General features: G+C 41.4%; 1 protein-coding gene across 1 annotated transcript; it reads right to left on the bottom strand.

Moving 5' to 3' along the window:
* Positions 1-9,500: 9,500 nt before the first annotated feature.
* On the bottom strand, positions 9,501-23,048 carry SARAF (store-operated calcium entry associated regulatory factor). The gene is made up of 6 exons (XM_037128875.2): positions 22,776-23,048; positions 18,468-18,646; positions 14,674-15,091; positions 12,750-12,879; positions 11,956-12,110; positions 9,501-10,302 (listed from the first exon to the last, which is right to left on the bottom strand). The coding sequence occupies exons 1-6, from the start codon at positions 22,873-22,875 to the stop codon at positions 10,277-10,279; spliced, it is 1,008 nt and encodes a 335-aa protein (XP_036984770.2). The 5' UTR covers positions 22,876-23,048; the 3' UTR covers positions 9,501-10,276.
* Positions 23,049-25,045: the final 1,997 nt, after the last annotated feature.

Genomic DNA, 25,045 nt, shown 5'->3' with positions numbered 1-25,045 from the left:
CTAAAGAAGACAATGTTTCACCCACAGGAATTCCACCAGCTCTGGCGCCATGCTGCTGAATGGCAAAGAACTGTGATTCCCTGTAAACACCTCTTCCACCACCCGCTCCATCTGAGTTTGGTCCCTATTTTCACCAGCACCATCATAAACCAGAATCTCTAGCCCTGGATGCTGTGGCTCAGTGGATTGATCACTGGCCTGTGAACCAAAGTGTCACCAGTTCAATTCCCAGTCAGGGCACATGCCCGGGCCAGGTTGCCCAGTGTGGGGGTGTACAAGAAGCAACCAAACACTGATGTTTCTCTTCCTCTCTTTCTCCCTCTCCTCTTTCTCCCTCCCTTCCTCTCTGTCTAAAAAATAAATAAAGAAAACACTTTAAATAAATAAATATCATTAACTAATGAGTGGATAACGTGACATACAGTCTAGCCATATAAAAGGCATGCCATACTGCATGATGAACCTTGAAAACAAATGAAAGAAGCCAAACACAAAGAGCCACATACTCCATTTATATGAAATGTCCAAAAGAGGGAAATCCCCAGAGACAGAAAGCCAGTCATTGGTTGTCGGAAGCTAATGCTTCCAATTCCTTGACCTTCTTCTTTCAAAGCAAAGCCCTAACTATGTGCAGAGTCATTATCACCCACCTCCTCTGGGTCTCGAGCTGAAACAGTAGTTGTTACTGAAGGAAAAACTCCCAGTTCAGTAGGATCGTAACAGCTCAAATTCGGAGTGACCAATCTCAAATTCACATTCAACCACACCAGAAATCCTCCTAACTTTCTTTACTAAACCTCTCTCCCGCTTGCCATTATTATTTCCTGCCTCATCTCTCCGCTAAAACTCTAAATCCCGTCCTCCCTCTTATCCTCAGCCAATGGTCATCTCTCACACTTCGTGAAGAACGCAGAGCCCATCCTGCCAAGGGTCTCGTGTTTTAGCCGTTGAGCCTCGATCTGCAACTACTTTTCTTCCTTTCCCTTCTATTACCCAGGGAAGCGCCCTCCCATTAATGAAACTCATATGCCTACATATCTGCCCCAGGCTGAGTATTCTTTCCACTCACTTGCATTTCTTCACACCCAAGGTGTTGATGATGGCATTTTCTGAGTGATCGTGGGTTGGTCTAGTTTTGTTTTCTCTTTTATCTTCACTACAAAAGTTATCACAGATGACTTGGATGATTTTTTTCAAGGAGAATTTAAGAAAAACGCATGGCCCATTGGCATCTAACAGTTGTGATAGGTTTGGAGGTGCACATAATACCCGCCTGTCATTCGAGCCAACATTTAGCCAAGAAGCTAGATGAGCCCAAGTCTTGAGATCACATTACATACATTTCAACCTTCTCCCATAGCCGACTTTGTTGTTACTAATCTTCTAATTTATGTTATTCATAAAAACTGAGTTGGAGAGGTTACCTAATGACTCATCTCTGAGAGAGGGGTGGATTCAAAGGGAACCAGACGGCATCTGAGAGGCTCGGGCATGGGGGGGTTTCTGTCCAATGAGCTGCTTTTCTTGTTAGTGAAGCACAAGTGAAATTACAGATGAAGGTGACAGGAATCCGGCTAAATTCCAAGTCCCATTATCAGGAGGTTATTCGTCTACCCTAAAGCATCAGCTCTCTGTTTGGCATTGGATGTTACTTCTAATTATGGATTGCTCCCTGTGGGCCCCCAGCAGGACCTTTATCTTCTCCAGTTACCAATCAGATGTCCAGTGTTAACAAGAAGATCAGACCTGGAAGTACCATAAGTTCACTCACACTGCTTTCTCCTAATCACTCAGCAGGCCACCTTAGGAGCTCACTAGCCAGGAACCCCAGGCAGCTAACCAGCTGGCTGGCTCCTGTTCTTAATGATCACTTCCAAAATGGGAGTTTTTGTTTCAAAGACATAGGCCAGCTCAATACACTAAAACATGTCATTCTTCTTTAACTTACTAGCAAAACTGTACCTAAATTAGGCAAAGTTCAAGTTGAATAACCAAATTACAATAAAGTTAAATGCCCAACCATTGGGGAATTCAACTGGGCACGAAATCAACACCTGAGGACTTTTCTGTCTGTCGCCAGGGATGGAGCCCAGGTCTGTTTTTCTGTGGTCAAAGTATCACCCATCTGATATTTCTCCCTCCAACAATTTCAAAATAGGAGTCATGCTTTAAAGCAAGTATTATGTTTAACCTTATGAAATTGCCAATATTTGATGCTTTTTGACTTATAGTCATTGATAATTTCATATAGTTCCACTTAATGCATAATAAGCCTTCAGAGATTTTTTAAATGGGTTTGAGTTTTTTCAAGCATAAAAATAAATAATTATAATTGCAAAAGTTAACATGTTGTTGAGATCTTTCTATATGCCAAGCATTATTTATCTACCAATAGATGGATAGATAGATAGATAGATAGATAGATAGATAGATCCATTTAACCCTCATAACATTTAACACTCATTTCACAAATGTGAAAACTGAAGCATAGAGAGGTCAAGTAAGTTGCTCGAGGTCACAGGCTGGCAAAAGCTGGATTTGCACACAGACTTGTCTGTCTACACAGGTGTTAAGCATTGCACTGTACTTCCTGCAAAGTTTCTATTGATAATAAATGGCAAAATAAAGTAAAAATGATCCCTCTGATTTTGTATTCCTTTATGACCAAACTTCTACTTTTTTACTTAGACCCTATAAAGAATAAAGTTACACATGGGTACTAATAGTGAGTCTATTGTATGCAACAGATTTAAGTTCAGGACTTACAGCTTTTGATAAGCTCAGTTACACTGTATCACTTATAATTAAGAATCTACTAAACTTTCCACAGTTCAGAGACTAGAAACTAGAAGACAGAGGGGAGAATACATGCATATGTACGTGTGTGCTTATACACCGTGCATCTGTGTAAGTGTGTGATATGCATGTAAATGAGGCTGGGATGATGTGGTACAGACAAAGGCCCTCGTTAGATTAAACAGAACACTGAAGATTTCTGGCTTTATTAATAGAACTCAAGATTCTGAAAACACCTCCCACCATTAACACAGAGGAATGCCAGGAAGCAAACAAAAAAATCTTTTTGAATGTATAGCTAACCGCACAAGAAAGTAATAGAAATTCCCAAAGACCAGACATGAAGCGGTTACTGAAAACCGGAGCATTGTATGAACATGCTGCTGGGCAGCTGACCGGGATAGGTGGGCATATTTACACTTTGGCCAATCTAGGGAATTGGGCTGCTTCTTTTTTTTTAATTTGTGGGCATATAGTTAATCACAATATGCCTTTATTAATCTTCCCAATGTCCATAGGACCTACAGTGATGTCCCTTCGATTCGGCCATTTTAAATATATTAAAAAGAGACTGATCTAGAGAATTGGGTTTTAATGTGCACATGTTGATAAAGCAAAAAGCCTGGGACTGTGCCAAGCAGGGAGTTGAAACCGGGCCCCACCTACCTCCCCTCCCGGGGCCCCGCCCTGGCCCCCAGGCAGAGCACAGCAAAAGAGTGACTTTGGGCATCTCACCTTCTGACCTGACTAGTCTGGGGAACCAGTCCCATGTCTGGCCTGGAGCAGGGTTTGTCCTGGTGATGCCTTCCGGTTAGCCCTGCCGTTTCCTTACTATTTCCTCTCTCACTCCCTCCCAGAACTCTAGTTTTTTCATTTGTTTGTTTTTAATATTTTATTTTAGAGAGGGAAAGGGACAGAGAAAGAGAGGAAGGGAAACATCAATGCATGGTTGCCTCTCGTGTGCCCCCCACCGGGGACATGGCCCACAACCCAGGCATGTGCTCTGACTGGGAATCAAACCTGCGACCCTTTGGTTCACAGGCCAGCACTAATCTGCTGAGCCACAGAAGCCAGGGCACAGAACTCTAGTTTTGAGAGCAAGTATTTATCACAAAGAGCAGCAGGGGAGAGGGGCAGATTAGGGACTCAGAAAAGACTGAGAGAAGGAAAGAGGACTCCACTCCCTTGGCTGGAGCCAGCAGTTCGTTATCAGTGGTGGCTGGAAGTGGGGAGGCACAGGTGCAGCCAGAAGAGTTTACTCTCCCCTCTTTCCCCTCCCCCCTGCCGCCCTCTGCACGCACTACCAACCCGTCATCTAAACTACCCCAGGGCCTGCCCGATAATGGCTTGAAAGGAGAAGGGAGAGTGGCCCAGACAGGAAGAAGAAAGAAGTGAAGGGAACAAGAACAAAAGACAGTGGAGACAGGAGAGAAGGTCCCCTGACTGTGAACCATTCCCAAGAGGCTGAACCAATGTAAGGAAGGTAGAGCGCTGGGCCACTGCAAGTAGGGACTCTCGGATGGCCCCAAGGAGCGCAGGATGGGGAATTTGCAGGATACTTTTTTCAGATTACTCATGAAAGCCACTGTTACAAACGGAGGTTGGAATTCATACCTTGCCATGCTCAGCTACTTCTTAAGTGAAGGCAAAAGAGGTATCCTGTTCTAAAGAGCTGGTCCTGTTGGAACTCAAAATGTTACCCAGTGGGTGTTTCTGATGCCCTTGAAGATGTCTGGCCGCTTCAGATCTTAACACTTTTTCCAACGGACACTAAACTTAATTTGAAAACACATGCGCACACACTGTATTCTGTCCCCCTAAGCAGGAAAAAAAGTTCACATGGATTCTTTGAAATCAAGGTAACCATCAGACCTCTCCATTCCTCGAATGTTCTTCCCTCCTGTGCCCAAGTTTACAGGGTAGAGCAGGAAAGAAAAGCAAGGAAATAAAATAGCTTCTTGCCCTGACTGGTGTGGCTCTGTTGGCTGTGTGTCATCTCCCAAAGCAACAGGTCACCAGTTCGATTACCAGTCAGGGCACAGACCTGAGCTGCGGGTTTGTCCCAGGTCGGGGCACACGAGATGCAACTGATCGATGTTTCTCTACTTCTCTTTATCCTTCCCTCCCCCTCTCTCTAAAAATAATTTTTAAAAAAAACAATTGCTTTTTTAGTTTCACCTTATTTTTGGAGATAGTGTTGGGATGGAGGCTGGCCAGTCCCAAGGTCTGTGAAGTGAATTAGCAAGCTGCAAACCCAGGAAATTCGGTGGTGTAAGTCCAGTCCCACGGGAGAGCTGATGTTTCAGTTCTAAGGCCACCGAGGAGGAGGAACAGCTTTTAAGCCTCACCCCTCCCTCGTCCCCTTATGCCCCCGCCACACCTGAACAACCCATGGGACGGTCTGCGTGCCCCCTCCCCCTGCTCTGGCAGGAGCTCCCACCCAGGCCCAGGCCCTAATCACAGTTAAACCCACTGCAAACCTGAGTCAGAGACCCTCCCTCCTCTCCTGCGACTCTTCGATTATGTAAGTAACAAACCTTTTTACACTCTTTTGTGCACGCCAGGTGTTATCAGTCTGGACATCCAAGACTCACTTGGGGTGGGGGCCCATCTGCCTCTGAAGGGACCATAACAGCACATACTGAAAATAAGTGATTATTTGTTTACCACTGCATGTGTGACCCTGACTGTAAAGATAATAGACACTATTGTCTATCTGTGTATTGTTATCATGCTTCAGGAATGCCCGGTTCCAAAAGAACTCATCCTCCTGGTAAGACATCCTACTTGCAAAGACTTTCCAAAGTATACTGGTTTTGAAGAACCATAGAAACTAGTTTCTCTCATGTGTATCATCATTCCTCTCTTGTTGGCCAAAGTGTGTCTGGTGGACTATGGTGTAAGAACAAACTGGTATGTGACTCATGGCTCATTCACTCACTCACTGTGTGCTTACTGAATGCCCACTGCAAGACGGACACTGCTCTGAGCAATGCGGGTAACAGCATAGTACAGACAAAACCCCTGCCCTTGTGGGGTTTATATTCTAGGGAGGTGGGGTAGAAAAATAATAATAAATTATATAAATTAGAAGATAATAAGTGCTTTGGGAGGGGAATGCAACAGAGCAAGAAAAGTGCAAAGCCCTAAGGCAGAGATGGGGAGTTGGAAATTTTAAGTAGTTTGGTTTCACTACTGTTGATCACCAAGTATTGTAGATCCTCATTTCCCAGGCCCATGCTAGGATTGTACTTCCCTACTCTATTAAAGTTAGGAATAACCATCTGACTAGCTTTGGCCAGTGAAGAGCAGAAGTAACATGTCATTTCAGAAGGTTTAAGAATAGTGCATGAGCCCTGGCTGGTGTGGCTCAGTGGATCGAGTGCCAGCCTGTGAAGCAAGGGGTCACCTGTTCAATTCCTAATCAAGGCACATGCTTGGGCTGCAGGGCCAGGTCCCCAGTAGGAGGCACATGAAAGGCAACCACGCATTGACGTTTCTCTCCCTTTCTCCCTCCCTTTCCCTCTAAAAATAAATAAAATCTTTTTAAAAATAAAAGATTATCTTTAAAAAAGGATAGTGCATGGTTCCCCACATGCACTACCCTCTGCAGCAGTCACTGCAAACACGCCAAAAGGAAGCTTCAATCTGCCAGAATCCCTGCCTGTGATGAGCTAAAGCCCATGCAAACTTAATATGTCAGGTGTGAGCTGTGCGGTGATTAAGCTAGTGAGATCTGGGGGACTGTTTGTTATGCAGAATAACCTGGGTTATCCTAACTAATGCAAGTAGTCAGAGTAGACCTTTGTAAGGTGACAGGTGATGGTATGGTGGCTTGAACCTGAATGGCCATAGTGGAAAATATGAAAAGTCAACAGAATCTGGATATACCCTCATGTAGAGAAAAGAATTAAGTTCTACATGACAGAAAACATGAGAACAGGGACGGCAGACCACACTGGTTCTAGCGGTGTGTTAGCAACATCTTGTGTGAGTAACGACTTTGATGAGCAAACCTTATATTCTGGCAACAGTCTGGGAGCAAATCACCTACCTAGTAGGCCTACAACCGCATAAACAACCCACTAAGTATTAAAAGTAAAAAAAAAAAGTGTTTGTGGCCCACTAACTTTGACTTCTGAAGCAATATTGCCCTCTAGTGATGAAAGAGAAAATGAATTTAGAAAAATCTAGAAAGTGGCAACCAATATCACAGAGACGTGTATTTTCAAATTTTGGGTCTCTGTTCTGTGACAGGATATTTTATAAAATTCTTGATCAGGAGATATCATTAGAAGTTCTATGTCAGGGAAAATAAAATCCATTATTGCTCTTCAAAGTTATCCATAATTTCCCAGAAAGCAGCGATCCGAAACCCATTGGTTAACACTATTATAGGTATAAGATTTAGCAGTATTTGTAGTGATATCAACAACTCAAATATTTTGTAATCGATAAAAGAAAAACGATGTTTAGTGAGTGTAACTGGGAATCCCTGAATTTAGATTTTGGGGATTTGTTGCCGTCGTCATTTCAGTCCATTGCACAAATGCAGGATGGTGGTGAGCCTCCTGGCTATAAACAGTGGCTTTTTTAAAATCATCTTCCGAAGCTCAACATGAAGTAGTAGAGAGATGTAGCTACCAAAATGACTCTAGTAATAAACAGTTTATCCACATGAACTAATATGTCCACTGAACTTTGTATTGGCATAACCAGTATGTCTATTTGATCATCTTGAGGAACAAATACGGTTGCATCTGTTTCTTCTACACTGGGCCAGAACCCCAATACTTCAGATTGGCTGGCTGGAGGCACTCTGCCTCTCAAAGGACCTCTCTTCTTGCCACCACTTACTCAAGTACTCCAAGGACACTGTCCAGAATACCTGAACATATTTCTTCAATGCCTTCTGGACAGCAATCTGAAGATCTGACCCATCCACCTGCAGACCAAACTTTTGGTTACCATATTTGTTGCCATATTCCTCTCACTGTTCCTTTCAATCCCTACCCAGGTACGGACCACAGTGGAGTCCCTCCAGATTACAGCTCTCTGGTGTGAGACCTAAATGTTCAGCAGTCTTTCCAAAGCGCACCCATTGTGCCCTGTTGTAAGATCTGGGGCAATTCCAGATCCAGACAGCCACAAATTAGCTCAAAACCGGATTTCCCCTAAGACCATCTGGTAACAAGCAAGATTCCGCAGTCTAAACTCATGCTGCCCTCCCTCAATGAAAGCTATCTCTAACCATCCAGAACGTAGTAGTCATGAGCTACTCTTAAGAAGTGAAAAATATTTATACATTATCTCCCAATAGCCACCTTGGTCTCCAAGGAACGAATTACTTGCTCTGAAGCAAACTTTGATCTCTACATATTAAAGGTATTAAAAAATTGGCCTCCATCAAGCCACTTTTTAAAGTCCCATTATACAATTCCCCAAGAGCAGTGGATGGCTCCTTACTGTGTACTAACTTACTTAAGAACCACAAAGGGTGTTCCCTGCACAAAACTGTGTCTGCACAGAGTGACTGTGTCCACCCTGCAGAAAGACGGGAGGCCGTGTTGTCAAAGGTAAGCTCCTCTTACATCCACATCCAAAGCTCAGTCTGTGCGCTATGTTTAAGCACAGATCCTATCCCTCTAGAAATACAGCCTACAAATCTAAATATGTGTATTAAAGGTCCCAGCTACAAAAATGACTCTCTTGTTCAGGAAGGGGTCCGTCCTGTCTCTGTAGAGTGACACAAACACATGTACTGAAGGCATCTTTGGATGTTCATCGTTGCTTTGTTGAAAATAGGAAAAATTTTGAAAGTATGGCATTTACCATAAAGGAATGGGCAGCTTAAATTATGCTATATCCATATGATGAATACTAGGCAGCTTTTAAAAGAATAAAGCGCATCTATGCTTTGTGGAAAAAAATCTGGGTATGATGTATTATTTCTGGAATAACCAGAGCAGCTAACAGAGATTCCTGCCAGGCGGAGAGACCGCATTCTGTAGCACCCAGAGGAGTGGCCACAGGGAGCAGCAGCACGGCTACACTTCTTTCCACGGGTCCCCACCTCCCCGCTCCCCCTTTACAGCGTCCGTCTGTTCCATGATGCCACGCCTCTGGTTCCATTTTGCTCATTAGTTTATTTTGTTCATTAGACTCACTTTATAAGTGAGATTGAGTCTAAATGTTCCCTAAATGGTAAAAATGAGACTTTCAGGTTACATAGCTCAACCAAGACAGATTGTGCAATTTTGGAACCTTGAATATTTAATTTTTTTTGAAAAGCAATTTTTAGCAAAGGCTTCCTTGCACACCATTTCTAAATTACTTTTTAAAAAACATTTACCAAGCCCTGACTGATGGAGCTCAGTGGGCTATGAACCAAAGGGTCACCAGTTCGATTCTCAGTCAGGGTGCATGTCTGGGTTGCAGGCCAGGTCCCCAGCATGGGGCGCTTGAGAGGCAACCACACACTTATATTTCTCTCCCTCTTTCTCCTTCTCTTCCCCTCTGTCTAAAAATGAATAAATGAAATCTTTTAAAGGAAAGAAAAGAAAACATTTACCAAATGGTTGGTAACTAAGGCAACATACTACTGTGGGAAATCATTGTCTAGGGAGACAGAACTTCTGCACAAACCCCTTCACCTTGGGGAAAAGTGGTTTAAAACAGTAACGTGGATTTATGTCCAAAGCAGATAAAAAAAGAATAAAACCTCGTTTTTATTTGTTCTGTAATTTTAATGTAATTGAGACAGACTGCTACAATATTTCAGATTCCACAGAGAACCGCATGCTTTTGCTGTTAAAGACCATTGCAGAAACATCTGAACTTTACCTCGTAAGAAATGAATAAGGAAGATTTCAAGAATTTTTGTGAGCACACGATCATTCACAGCAACCTTCTAGATACTTTCTAGATAATTGTCACCTGTACCCCACCCGCCACTGAAGGATTCAAAGCTCCTGAGCTCAAAGTGACCAAAACTCACCACATTAGTATAATTAGTAGTCTGAAGCTTGGCTTAAATGTTTGAAGAACAGCAAGCACCAAATACTGAACACCAAATATATTACTGTTTCTATGAAGTTATAATTCATGAACAAAAGTCAGATTTAAATTTTCTTTACTCGGTGCCTATGAAGCCTTCATCTTAATGCTACCCATGGCATCACAGGTATTAGAAATCCAACAATTCATTTTCAGCATTCTGCAGTAATCACCATTTTCAAAAGTTGTAATAAACATCAGCATGTTACACTAACACAATTTTCTACACAAGGATTTTGTCATATTATCAACTCTTAATCTCACTAAGTGATAAAACGCAAAAAGCTGTACGAGACAAAACACCATGGAATTTTTTAATATTCCCCTTCCCCAGTTGTTAGCTGGCAGCACTCTGCTTTTTAAGAGAAAGCGATGAAATATCAGAAATTTTGCATCCAGTGTTTGACTTCAACCTTTGACTTTCTTATCGTCTTCTGGTACCACCATATCCTAAATGAGAAGAGTAAAATTTATATTAATTTTTAAAATGCCCTGGAATTGCTTATAAAGTCGCAACAATCACACACATTACTGTTAACAAATGAATGAGAGAGAAGGGAGGAGGACGAGGGTGCTGGTGGAGCAGGCCGTGCAGGACAGACACACTGCAGCGCCTCCCCCACACAGCCCCCACTGTGCAATCATCAAGTCTCCCGAACCTGCTGCTTGCCGAGAGAACTTTTAGTCCTGCAAACCGAAGGAGAGGCATTCTATGGTGGCGCCAATGTGGCACCAGCAACACTCAAGGTCTAAGCCAAAAGCAGTAGGTCAGCGGAGCCCCAGCCGTGCCCTGCTCCAGCAGTAAATACAGAAACGTGGGGGGAGTTTCTGACGTCCCAGTGCACCCACATGCGCACCTGCCGACAGGTGACAGAATGACAGTGTTCCCACCTGAAAAGTGCCTCCGTTTTTTTCAGTTTCCCTTTAGGTTATTTGGTAATGTTTTCTGATGTTCTCTTTTGTCCTATGTCCTATGTAGTTGTATTTTTATACTTGTATATCATCCTCTCCTTTTCTCCCCAAAGTAACCACTGTCATACGATCTAACACCATGGGTTAGTTTTGCTTGTTTTTAAACATGAATGTTGTAATCATTGTTGTATATATTCTTTGGTGTCTAGTTTTTATTTTTATTTGGCAGAACTACCCACATTATTGGATACAACTGTTTATTCATTCTCACTTTTGCACAGTATTCCATGTTATAAACATAACTCAGTTTATTCGTCCACTTTCTGATAGTCCAGGTGGAGACTGTGATGAGCAGGGATGCTGTGAACATTCCTGTGCTTACTGTTTGGTGTACAAGCACAGGCACCTCTGTTGCTATGTATCTGAGAGTGAAACTGCGGAGTCTTGGATATGCTTATGTTCAATTAGGAATGGCAAACAGTTTTTCAAACTGACTGTTAATTCACATTTACTGCAGCACTATGAGAATGTCACTCCTACATTTCAAAACATATTTAGATATACTGTACCAATTTCAAGACTTAATCTTTGTTCTGTAACTTCCCCTGCTGAAGAAAACAAACTCAATCCACGGCACCCCATTAGTGCCTCGTTACCCACCACCTCCCATTCTCTGCTAATTACCTGGGTGTTTAACTCCCAGCAGTTTTTGTTTTTTAGTATCTTTGCTTTTTTGCAAAACATCCTTTTAAAAACTGCAATAACCATTATAATCAAATTTTTGACAATTATTTAAAGTATGGCTCAATACATTTTTATTGAGTTTTGCTGAATTTAAAAAGTTCAAACTTCTACCTAGAAAATTCCATCTTAGAGCTTAAAGGACCCCCCGATTACAGAATTAAACAGATATGGAAACCAACATCCAGGAAGGTTTTAGATAAAACCTTGGTTAATGGTAACAGTCTAAACCAAATTCTTGTTTGATTTTCAAAGAATGTTTAGAAGTGACAGGAAAGAATGAGTCTAAATTATATTTTAATCTCAGTTAATCATGCTGTTAGTATTTCTGGTGTATATATTAACTAAAACCATGATTGTTGAATATATAGGTAATCATCTTCCTAAGTTCCAAAACTATTTCTACACTGTACTGCCATGTGACAGGAACTTCTATATTTTTGCTCTTACCTGATGCTGTTCTGGTTTTTGTCTCTGAACTTGAACATGCTGAAGAGCAACCTGAGCCTCCACGAAACGGTGAGTAAGCCTGGCTACCCCACGTGCTGGAGTATGAGGGGCGATAAGATGAGTGGGACCAGGAGTCTGAAAAGGGTGTCGCCGCTCTATAAAGACAGAAAGTGTGTCAGGCATCCTTCTTGTGCCTTTCATTTTTAAATACCTTCCAATCCCTAAGCTATCGAAAAAAAGTCTTTATCAAGTAATTTTTCTTCACTGTTCTGGTACATTAGGATTAATATGAAACAAATACTGTTCTATATTTCTGTTACAATCATTGCCATAGGGGAAGGAAGTGAAATGGAGAAATGGCTCTTTCCTTCTGAATTTGCACTTGAGTAAAATCTACACTTAAACTACCGATAATATTGAAGACATTCCAAAATCTGGCTCCAAGTTTGGTCCAGCCTTGCTTCTTCCATTCGCCTACCAAACCAAACTGCTAATTGTTCCCCAAACATTGTGCTATTTCTTCCTAATCTCTTACTCAAATATCAAGTAAACAATCTTTTTCCTGTATTATATTATCTATAAGGATGACACAAGAAGGAAAAACACAATGAAAGAAAATAACATACACAATATGGAAAAAGGCATATATTCTTCCCCCATCCCCAAAGAATCTGACTTAAAAGGGCAATGTCACCCTAATTTATTTTCCTTAACAAAACTAAATCTAGTCAAATTGTAAGCAAAACAAAGAGCTCTTTAAAGAAAAGCCCAAGTGAGATAAATGCAAAGCCTACCTATTGCTGCCGAACAAATATCCCAGGATTCCCCCCGTTCCCAAGCCGGTCCAGAAACCTGGTCCTGAATCTCCATGTCCTTGTTGTCTGGTGAAAGCGCTGCCAAAACCAGAAGTTGCACCAAAGGGTCCTAGAGATAAAGACAATTTATTACGTATCCTCGTCTAAACAAACCGCAGCCTACAGAACCAAAGATAATAGGAAAATTTCAATTATTTCAGCTGTACTATTTTTAATAGTATTCAGTTCTCAACTTACAAACAAGTTGTATTCAAAAAGTGTATTTGTAAAATACGAGTTTATAACTAAGGATATATTTTGGGATGAAGGGGACTTCCTATAGGGTTACACTGCCTTGTTTAAGATGAGCTACTAGATGATGACTCCCACTTGTCAAATTACTTCCTTTCTGCATCATAAACATCTCTGAACACTCCAAGTGATAGCTATATAATGGAGAAATCCAAGTGGAGACAGCCGGATGCTCGTATCTGGTGGGAAGACCAGTCTTAAAGGGACCAAAAAAGTATCTTCTGCTCAGAGGAAGTTCTTTTTTTAACTGATGAATAATACACATGAAGTGTGCTCATCAAACAGGTGAAGCATAACAGTTTGTACACATGTACCCATGCATGTTAACTACTACCCACATCAACTGAACATTTCTAGCACCCAGAAGGCTAGAAAGGATTAACGATTCCCAACAGATAATCAGCCACATCAGAGGTGTTTCTGACTTCTCTCACCATACTGTATAGTTCTGTCCATACTTGAACTCTTTATAAATAGAGTCATATGGCAGGTATTCTTTTGTGTCTGGTACATCTTATCCATGAGAGTTGATCCTACTATTGTACCTATCAGGTTTTGGGCTTTTTAAAACTGATGTGTGGTATTCCATGGGGTTAAAAGAAAGCATGATGTCTTATTATAATGTTAATGGACATCCTATCTCCAGTTTTTGGCTATTGGGCATGAAACTGCTATGAACACTCTTGTGCACGATTTTTTGTGTGCACATACTTTCTCTTCGGTATGAATCCAGGAATGAAATTACTGAGTCATGGCGTAGGCATGTGTTTAGGAGATACCTACCGTTTTCCAAAGTGTTTTACCATTCTAACTCCTACCAGCAAGTTCCAGTCAACTACTCGGTACTCTGTCTTTGTAAACATTATAGTGGTTAATATGGCTTCCCTACCGTTGTAATCTTCATTTTCTAGAAAACTAATCATGCTAAGCACCTTTTCATATTTTTATTGGACATCTGGATATCATCTTTTATTATAAAATGGCTATTCAAGTCCTCTGTCCATTTTTAAAATTGGATTGTCTGTCTTAGGTTTGTGAGAGTTCTTTATACACTCTAGATACAGGTCCTTTGTCAGACAGAGGTCTTATAAATATGTTCTTCAAGTGTATAGCTTGCCTTTTCACTCTTTTAATGTTTTCTTTCGATTATGAGACATTATCAATTTAAATAAAGTCTAATTTATCCATCTTTTACTTCATGGCTGGTGTTTTTTATATTCTAAGAAATTTTTGCCTATCCCAAGGTCATGACAAATATTTTCCTACATTTTTAACTAGAGGCTTATTTTTTTATCTTTTATGTTGAGGTCTATAATACTTGAATAAATATTTATCTATGGTGTGCGACAGTTTAAGATAAATACTTATTACCAAATCTGATCAGAAATGATTAAGATGATTTACAATTCATTAATCGTGCACCCTTAAAATAGTAATCACAAATATTTGTATAGAGAAAAGATCAGAAGAGGCAAAAGAAGTTTAAAGTGAAAAATAAAACGAGAAGACAAATCTGCCCTGGTTCCCTGTGCAACCATGTTCTACTTCAGAAACTGCACGGATCCATACCTCACATCTCCCCCCTTACCGCCGCCGCCTAGGCAGACCATACCTGTGAACCCTGGCTTGAAGCCTGGGGGAGGGGGTCCTGCTGCGCTGGTGAATCCCTGATAATGGTGTGAATTTGGAGGATGCTCAGAATATGGTGGAGGAGAATCTTGACCATCACTGAGGAACAACTTATAAACTCCAAAGGCAACAGCAAGTAACACCACGATGGTAACCAATCCACTGACGCCACCGGAGCCTGAGGTGTACAGCTTTTTATAATAATCGGAGAAGGCGTTAGAGCCATGGTTCCATCCAGACTCTCTCGGTTTCTTGAGGCCGTGCTCTGTGTAATCTAAGTGGTACTCCAAGCCACAGGAACCCCTTAGTACATACTGGTCTTCAGAGGACTCATAGCCTTCACAGCTCACCACCGTTTTTCCAAATCTGTACGCAACATCTAAATCGGTCTTACATTCCCACTATGAAAAAGAACAGAAGTGGGTTATTAGAACCAAAAGATTTGTTTTCTCTTCATATATATCACTTGTGCTATCTAGCTGTCATAAAACTACAAAATGAGGCAATGATAAATTGTACAAAATGAGGAATGATAAATTAAATTCAGGACAATGGAAGAAGGGAAGCTAGCAGCCTCCAAGATACCAATGACGTTAATGTTCTACTTCTTCAGCTCGGCGGTGGGTACCTGACTGCTCATTTTATCGCTGTTCCTTATTCTTTACATATAGATGTAGGAATTACTTTGTACATACTAAGTATTCCCTAATTTACGCATTTCAGCAAGTATTCTAAATGTCAACTTTTTACCACTATTGTTCAAGATGCTTTCTTTCAAAATGGGTATTTTTAATGTTGAGGCTCAAAAATCAGCATCATATGTGAAGATCTCATAACTACATACAGTGTCAGAGATAGTATATAACCTTCTGAGAAAAAACTTTTCTACACAAATTTTTTAAAACCATGGACTAACTTTCCAGGGTCCAATACTATAAGTAATTCTCTTAAGGTTTTTTAAGATATTTCAAAAAATGCAAAAAGAATCCACACTAGTCTCTAAAATTTCCAACTTGAAAGAAGCCCAGGTTTAATTTAAATTCTATAACTACATTTTGAACTGAATAGGTAATATGCCTCTTCAACAACATTTAAAGAGATACAAGCTAAAACAGATTTGATTGGTTCTACTGCCTTTCTGTAAGTTTTTCTATAAGAGGAAAACAAATTATCTTCTCTCAAACTTCAGATACACCATTTTCATTTTTATAACAGCTTTATTGAGATATAATTCACATATAATTCACCCATTTCCATGGTTTTTAGTACATTCCCACAGTTGAATATACTAAAACTATCACCACAATCAATTTGGGAATATTTTTATTGCTCCCCCAAAGAAATCCCATATCCATCGGCAGTCACTCCCCATTTCCCCCAAATCTCCCAGCCCGAAGCAGCCACCAATCAGTCTGTACGGATTTCCCTATTCTGGACATTTCATGTGGTCCTAAATGACTGGCTTCTTTGACTTAGCATAGTATTTTCAAGGTTAACCCCATGTTGCAGCATTTCAGTACTTCACTCCTTTCTATGGCTGAATAACACTCCACTGTGGGGATGTGCCATATTTTGTTTATTCATTCATCATGATGGACATTTGAGTTGTTTCTACTTTTTGGCCATTATCAATGATGCTGCTACAAACATTTACGTATAAATTTTTGTGTGGACATGTTTTCAAGTCTCTGGGGCATATTCCTAGGACTGTAATGGTTGGGGCATATGGTAATTCTACATTTAACCTTTAGAAGAACTGCCAGTTATCCAAATTGCGCTATTTTACTTCCTAACAGCAATGTAAGGAGAGTTTCTACACATCCTCATCAACATTTGTTATTATGTCTTTTAGATTATAACTTCCCATTGGGTGATAACCGGTACCTTATAGTGGTTTTGACTTGTTTTTCCCTGGTGGCTAATGATGCTGAACATTTTTTCATGCATTTGTTGGTCATCTGCTACCTTTGAAGAAATGTCCAGTCAGATGTTTTGCCCACTTTCAAACTTGGCTGTCTTCCCAGTGAGTTGTAGTAATTCTTTCTATACTCCAGATACAAGTTGCCTATCAGATGCATGATTTGAGCAGCTTTCACCCACTGTGTAGCTGTCTTTTCATTTTTTTGATGGTGTCCTTTGAAGCCCAAAAGTATTACATTTGGATAATGCAATTTTTTTATTTTGATGTCCTTGTTCTTGTCGCTATATCATTTTATTTTTTAAATAGTTATATTTGGAGGAAGATTTATAAGCTTGCTGATTTAGGTAAATAAAGAAAGCTAAATTTCTACTGGTATTTCATGTTAATTTTCACTTCATGTTAAGTGTTAATACACACTTAATAGTGCATACTAAAAGTGGCCAAATTAAATTTTTGGAATCAGAGCAGGCTCTCTCCTGCTACTAAACGTAAGTCAGTGTATGGTATCGCCCACGGGTCTCTGCTCATGCTCTCCCCTTCTCCACCTCTTCAGCTCTGAAAGTCTCGCCCTTCCTTCCTAACACAGCACGTACCTTCTCTAAGTCTTCCCCAGTCCCTCCAATGTTATAAATGACATGACTTTATAACACTTTGTTGGCACCTACATGTAATTTGAATGTGTATCTTAGCTCTTCTACTAGGAAGTTTCTTTAGTAATCCATTTTTGTGTACAATTTCATGTGTTTAATGAATGCCTTTACCATTAGCATCTTTTCTTTCCATCAAGAAAAAAAGGTTGCCCTGGCTGGTGTGGCTCAGTGGATTGAGCATCGGCCTGTGAACGGAAAGGTCGCTGGTTCAATTCCCAGTCATGGCACATGCCTCTGTTACAAGCCAGGTCCCAAGTTGAGGGATGCACAAAGGGCAACCACACATTGATGTTTCTCTCTTCCTCCCTCTCCCTTCCCATTTAAAAATAAATAAATGAAATCTTTTTTTTAAAGACTATAAAAGTAAAATGAGTGGGATTCTTCTTTAACCTGGAGATTCTGTGATTCAGTTAACAACACTGGGGGAGAATGATGTGAACTATCAGGCAATAAACACTCTCTCTGCACTGCACAGACCATGCACACAGGTGACCACACTGATGGAAGGGGAACCATCAACAGAGGTTTCTTGCAAATGATTGATTAGCTGCCTTAAATCCTTTTTGAAAGCAGGCAGAGTACAAAGTAAAAATATATTAGTATTAATTTTAACTGAATTCATTTAATAAAATCTATTCCATTTCTAAATAACACATTTTGGAACTTCCAGAGGATGGTCCACCCTAAGTACAAAACGCCAGAGTCCCAGAGACAAAACAAATAAAGCCCACTGAAATGTTTCTGTTCAGAAGTGGCCGCCCTCAGTTCTAAAACAACTTTAAAATCAAGTGTCTGAAGCACAGAAGGGACACGTGTACACCCACTGTTTACAGACTACCACCCCTTACCACCTTAACTTTATTTCTTAAGGGCAGGTTGGTATTCTTTGAAGAAAGACAAAAAAAATGACAACCAGCAGAAATCCTGTATTCTCCCAGAGTATACGAAGAGTTTTGAAAATTTACTACTGTCTTAGAAAGAAGTTATGGAATGAAAATCACAATGAATACTTCCAGGCTTTAAAATCAGTTCATTTCTTTCGGAAGCTGTTTCCTCTGAAGAATGAACAACTTATTTATATTTACATGGTTTAGGTTAACCTGAGATTTTTCTATATGTGCTTCCCAAAATTACTGATAATGGCCCAATAAACACTTTATTGAACAACAATTCCATTTAGACCGCCATCAATGTAATGAATGTTACCTGCACATCGTAACCATCCCAGCCGTTGTTCTGACACTGAACGACTCTCGGCGTATAAGCATCACACCCAGCGGTGCCCCCGACACATCTCAGCTGTGGGATCGGATCCAGCCTCCGGGAGGTGGTATAGCGGTCATGGTGGAGGGTAAGAGCTTTCACGTCCCGCAACAATACTCTGTCTGAAACAGGAAGAACAGAGCAGAGTAAACATCTTGGCAAACACCGAAAGTCGCCCTAGCAAAACTCTTGTCATTCTATCTATACGCAGTCATTCTCGCCTTCTGAGGACGACTAAGTGAAGATGAAACAGCCCCCAAAGCTGTACCAACTGCATTCAGTCTCTCGCACAAATTTCAGGTGGTCACACTGTTAAGGCCTCCCTTCATTTCAGGCTGGATGCTCACCTCCCAAACTGCTTCTATATCATAAGTGCTACATAAATCTTGCAAAATAGGCCCAAAAAGTTCATTATCCTGACATGTCCTGCTGCACATTAGTGGTTAATTAAAATGGCAGAAAATATACATCAATGTTCCTGAAGCATATTTAATGACTTAAATGTCTGTCAGCAGATGAATGGATTAAAGTTTTCGCCCTGACCAGTGTGGCTCAGTAGGTTGGGTGTCCTCCCACAAAGCAAAAAGTTGCTGGTCAGGGCACGAGCCTTGATTATGGGTTTGGTCTTGCTCAGGGTGGGGTCACAGCACATGTGAGAGGCAACCAATGTATATTTCTCTCTCGCATCTGTTTCTCTCCCTTTCTTTCTTCCTCCCATCCCCTCTCTCTAAAAATGAATAAATTCCTTAAAAAAAATACTTAAATATACCAACATCAGAAGTTTTCCCAAAAAAGAACCACCCAAGTAACCCTACAGTCGCCAGATCATCTCACAGTAAAATTCAAAGTCCAAAAGCACCAACCATAGAATGATAGCTTCCAACTCGCTTTTGGGTTCACACCCTTCATTACGAGCAGAGAGCCAAGAAATTACTAAAAGCATGAGGAAAGTCCCTAACGTGGAATACTATAACCAGGCCCAAACAAACCACAAAAGCAAGCTGGAGAAAAGAGAAACTATATAGGGACAAGAAATTTTTTAAATATATTTTTAAATCTATGATATCCTCAAAGATATAAAGCAATCATTTTTAAAGGAAATACTCAGAGAACAAAACAAGACCTTCTGGGAATTAAAATCATGGCAGCTTGAGATGAAAAATGCAATAGAACTATTGGAAGTTAAGGGTAAGGAAATCTCCTAGAAAGCAGAGCAAAAAGACAGAAAGCGGGCAGGGAGGTGGATTACAGGACTGGTTCAGGAACTCTAAAAAGCCAACAGGGGTTCCAGAAAGAAAGGCTGGAGAAATCAGATGGAACAAGCTTCAGTGATACACTTCAAGGAAAGCTCCCACAACCAAAGGATGAGAGCCGTCATGGTAAAAGAAAATGGCCTCAAAGCAGAACCGCACAAAGGCCTCTCACAGGGAAATCTTAGAGCACTGGAGACAATAACTGCCAGAAGAAAAGGGGAAAATAGGTCACATACAAAAGATAAAGAATTAGAAAAGCTTCCAACATCTCAACAGGCTAGAAAAAGAAAATGAAGAAATGTCTTTAAAAATTCAGCAGCTCTGATACTCAACACCAAACAATCCCATTAGAAAAATGTGCTGAGGACCTGAACAGACACCTCTCCCATGAAGCCATACAAATGGCCATCAGATCTATGACAAGATGTTGAACTTCACTAGCTACTGGGGAAATGCAAATCAAAACTACAATGCAATACCACCTCTACCACCTCACAGCTGTCAGAATGGCCATTACCAACAAGACAAGTGAATGAGTGCTGGAGAGACTGTGGACAAAAAGGAAACTTCACTCACTGCTGGTGGGAATGTAAACTAGTACAGACACTATGGAATACAACATGGCAAGTCCTCAAAACACTAAAATTAGAGTTACCATATGACCCAGCAATCCTTCTTCTGCTATCTACCTGAAAAACTTGACAACAGTTACTCACAAAGATTTATGCTCCCCTCTGTTCACTGCAGCATTACTCACAGTGGCCAAGACACAAAGATAATCCAAGTGCCCTTCGACAGAGGAATAGATAAAGATGTGGTTTGTATTATTTGGAGCACTACTCAGCCATAAGAAAAGGTGTAACAATACCGCCCTGGCTGGTGCAGCTCAGTGGACTGAGCGCTGGCCTGTGAACCAAAGGGGCCTGGTTCAATTCCCAGTCAAGGCACATGCATGGGTTGCAGGCCAGATCCCCAGCAGGTGGATCTCTCCCTCTCTTTCTCCCTCCCCCCAACTCTAAAAAATAAGTAAAATCTTAAGAAGCAGAATGACATTTGCGACAACATGGATGGACCTTGAGAATATTACAATAAGTGAAACAAGCCAGTCAGAAAAAGCTAAGAACCATATAATTTCACTCATATGTAGAATATAAAATTGAAATTCATAGACACAGACAGACAACAGCTGAAATTCATAGACACAGACAGACAACAGCATGGTGGTTACCAAGAGGGAAGAGAGTGGGAGAATAGTAAAGGATAAAGGAAGCCAAATATATGGTGACAGAAGATGATTTGACTTCGGGTAGTAGGCACATAATGTGATATACAGATCACGTACCATAGAAATAAGTAAAAACTAGAACTGTTCATTTCTATCATGTATCAGAGAAATGTATACTTGAATCTTATTTAAGTATTAAATAAAGTTGTTTTTTTATTCCCCTGAGTCTCCATCTGTAAACTTCCTTTTTATATTTAAGAATTCGTTAGGACTCAACTAATTCATTTTTCATTACAGTTTTTAAATTATAATTCTAATTAATGTCTATTTATATACAACTTTCTAAGACCACATAAGGAAAATGTGCAGACATTTAAATCCAACTTGGCATTTTATTTAGCAGTAATAAAACATCCACATCAAATGGATCACTCAAGTACTTGTAAATACACCTCTCTCTCACTTCAGCATTTAAGGATAAAATAAGAGACTACAGAAATAAACCTGTTGCTTAAGTTTAAAAACATAGGCATTTCCTATCACCAAATCACCTATCACAATAATCACAAATATGTGATATTGGTACACTTTCCACCAGGCCTTAACATCTTTGCTCCTCAGAACAAAAAAAATTTAAATGTTTTGAAATAATTTTTATTCTAATTTAATAGCACACATCACTTATTAAAAGGAAGTCAGTATATTTGTGCTGTATACAGACATATATATATTAATTACAAGTAATATTATTGATCCCATAAAAAAATTCATTAGATAGCCTGGATTGGTGTAGCTCAGTGGACTGAGCGCAGGCCTGCGAACCAAAGGGTTGCTGGTTCCATTCTCAGTCAGGGCCCATGCCTGGGTTGTAGGCCAGGTCCCCAGTAGGGGACACGCGCGAGACACAACCATATATTGATGTTTCACTCCCTCTCTCCTTCCTTTCCCCTCTCTAAAAATAAATAAATAAATAAAAAATTTAAAAAATCTTTAGATAATTCCAGTAACATAAAAGTAATAAAAAAGAAACTTTTATAGTAATATAAAAGAAACTTTTCCCTAAAAATTCTTTAGATAATTCTAGTAACATAAAAGTAATATAAAAGAAACTTCTAGTATTATAAAAGAAACTTTTCCCTAAAAATAATTTATCATGTCCCATCACAAAAAAAATAATAGTAAGATGAAAATATTTCTTAAGTTCAAGAGTACGGTGAAAAACAATGAGAAAAGCTGGCGTAACTCAATGTACTTCACTGGAACGGTCAGAAAAAGAAGCATGAGTTCGGTTCACGTAAACATGAATCTGCTAACCCACCTACCTACCGGCCTGCGGCCCTGTCCCACGAGTGTGACTCAGACGCTGCAGGTGTCAAAGCAACTGCCAGCCATAGCAACAGGCAGCCATGACAACAGCGGGAGTCGGAGACGTCAGACAGTCAGGACAACAAAGCGAGAGGCGCAGGTGAGCGTCGAGCTTTCCGGCCAGACTCCCGGGATCAGGGCCGTGGCCGAGGAAGGTGAAAGCGGGGACGTTAGGAACACTGAGTTGCCACCCGCTGCACCAACTCCGCAACAGTCCCCACTCTCCCGGCTGACGCCTGGGAGGCGAGAAGGCGCCAGAAGGGCACAGATGAATAGCGAAGGGGCTGAAAAAGAGGAATTAGGGCGGAAAAGTTCAAGGGGCGGCGGGGCGGCGAACAGAAATCGTCGCCCACGGGGCCTCGTAATGTAAAAAGGCGACAGGAAGGGGCAAGTGAAGACGGCACTCACCTGGGTCTTTCCAGCCCTGAGCAGGGCCTACGATCAGAAGCAAAAGGAGACCGAGGAAAGGGCAGCGTCTATCCGCGCCCGGCCCACCCGCCACGGCCATGGCACTAGGCGAAGATGGTGCGCGGCTGCCAGGCACTCGTGGACTGGAATCAGACCTGTGGAAATCCGCGCGCAGCTGCACAGGGACGCCAAGAACGCTGGCCTCGAGAAAGGGACAGTCGGTCGACAGTCGCAACAGCTATGGACGTCCGTGAGCCTGCCTTACGTCACTACCGCTGAGGCGCTTTTAGGATCCTGAGTGGTCGCCGCCGGCCCCGCCCCTGAGGCGGCGGGGGACCGGGCGCAGCGGTTGAGGGCGGGGCGAAAGGAGTGACGCAATCTACGGGCCGGGCCAAGGGCTGCTGTCTGGGAGATTCTCCGTGTAGGTGCTGATGTTCTGGAAGAGTGAAACCATTGCAATGCGAAATCTAAGATGTATGTACTCAGCCAAGTCAGGCATCTCCAAAACCTCAGTAACCTTCCCTGGGAAGTTGATGTGCTTTGCTCAACTTTGTTTTCAGCACCTAGTTGGCTACACAGAGAATTCAACCAAAAGATAACATGGAAATACACTGTCTTGTTTTAAAGGCTCAGAGCCTTCACATATTCCTTCTGCGTGGTGGCAGTAAGCGCTTAGAAAATATCAGGAGGAGAAACTACTGCCTAAATAAAGAATCAGCCAGAGGAAACAATTCTAGGAGGCTCTCATTCATTTATTCAACTTATATAGACTGAATACCTAATGTATGTCAGGTACTGTTTTACGCATGGAGGATACAGCCAAGGTCCCTGTGCTCAGGCATCTTACATTGAAGTGGGATAGGACACACAAAACTAAGTAGAAGAAGCCCACAGGGCTTTGGGTGCCCCCTCTGGCCACATGGCCTAGAAAACAAGAGAGACTTTGACTAGAATTTGATACAGAAGAACTCTTGCCAGTAGACCGTAAAAGAATGCCACATAACTTTGGCTTAACTAAAGATCCTGCCTGATACAGCTGACAGTACCAGCAACCTGAAACACAGATGTGTGCTCTTTCTTGATTTACAGTACCCGGAGTTGGGACAGTGCAAGTATGGAGCAAAGACATGAAAGTATTTTAGGTTGAAAAACTTGGTTTCTGACTGCTCTTTTACAATAATAGAACTGGAATTATAGGTGATAGCAAGGGGGACTTTGTGCAGCACTAAGAGAAGAATGCTGTTTTTATGCCAACCACTCAGGAGTAACGAGACAATGACTCCAGCTAGTATGCCTCAATGTTCAGAAACTCCCCCTGGCTGACCACCCTACTCTCAGGCATAGCTGAGCCACTATTAATATTATTATTATTAACTATTGGGCCCATAATACTCAACAAGATCCTCGCCTTCATCAGAGAATGGGTAGAAGTAGTCAAGCTAATGGTCCTGTCTCAGCCATATACCATACTACCTGGGGACGAGACCGAATCAACGGTTTGATTCATAAACAAGAGAAGGGGGGAATGTTAGGCCCGGAATTAGATAAAAGTAGCCCAGAAGAACCCCAGGCAGGCTCCAGACGTCTCAGCAAGGAAGATAGAAAGTACAAAGAGTGCTGAAAAAGATAACCGCCTTGTGCATGACCTTGTCTTTGCAGAAAAGTATCCATTGTTGCAAGCAGAGAACATAGCCATGTATGTTCTCTCGAGATAGCCAATTGCTGACAGCTATGTCTGCTTCTGTATTTGCTTGCTTGCTCACCCCAATAAAAACCCTAGGCTGTAAGCACCAGGCGCGACTCTTATTTGCAGCCATTTTGGCACCATGTCTCCGGACACCTCAAGAGTTCGCTCCTGCGCAGGTAAAACTTTGGCCAATAAAGTTCCATCTTAAACTCCTGAAAGCTTCTGACCATTTGTTGCTTGCATTGGTGGATGCTACAATACCCCATCTTATCTTAGTCCAGTGACGGAAAAGATTTAAATTCAAATTTTACATTACCCACCTCCATTTGTATCTTTTTAAAACCCTTCAAAAGATTCTTACTGCCCAGAATGGGGAGAGGGCGGCCTCATTCTATAGGACCCTGCTTTGTAACCATACTGCCACCTTAAACTCCAGCAAACCCACAGACCTCCAGTGGACCAAGTACTATACTCCCACAGTCCCCAGCCCAAACTCATCACCCCCACCTGGTTCACACACAATTCCTTCCCCAGGATGTCTTTTCCCTCTTCTCTAGTGACATTTCTGTACTTCCCTCTGTTG

Source organism: Artibeus jamaicensis, unplaced genomic scaffold (genome assembly GCF_021234435.1).
Source record: "Artibeus jamaicensis isolate MK-2021 breed Jamaican fruit bat unplaced genomic scaffold, CSHL_Jam_final scaffold_833, whole genome shotgun sequence".
NCBI classification, from domain to species: domain Eukaryota; kingdom Metazoa; phylum Chordata; class Mammalia; order Chiroptera; family Phyllostomidae; genus Artibeus; species Artibeus jamaicensis.
The sequence above is the reverse complement of the archived record's forward strand: the minus strand, read 5'-3'. Positions and strand labels throughout refer to the sequence as shown.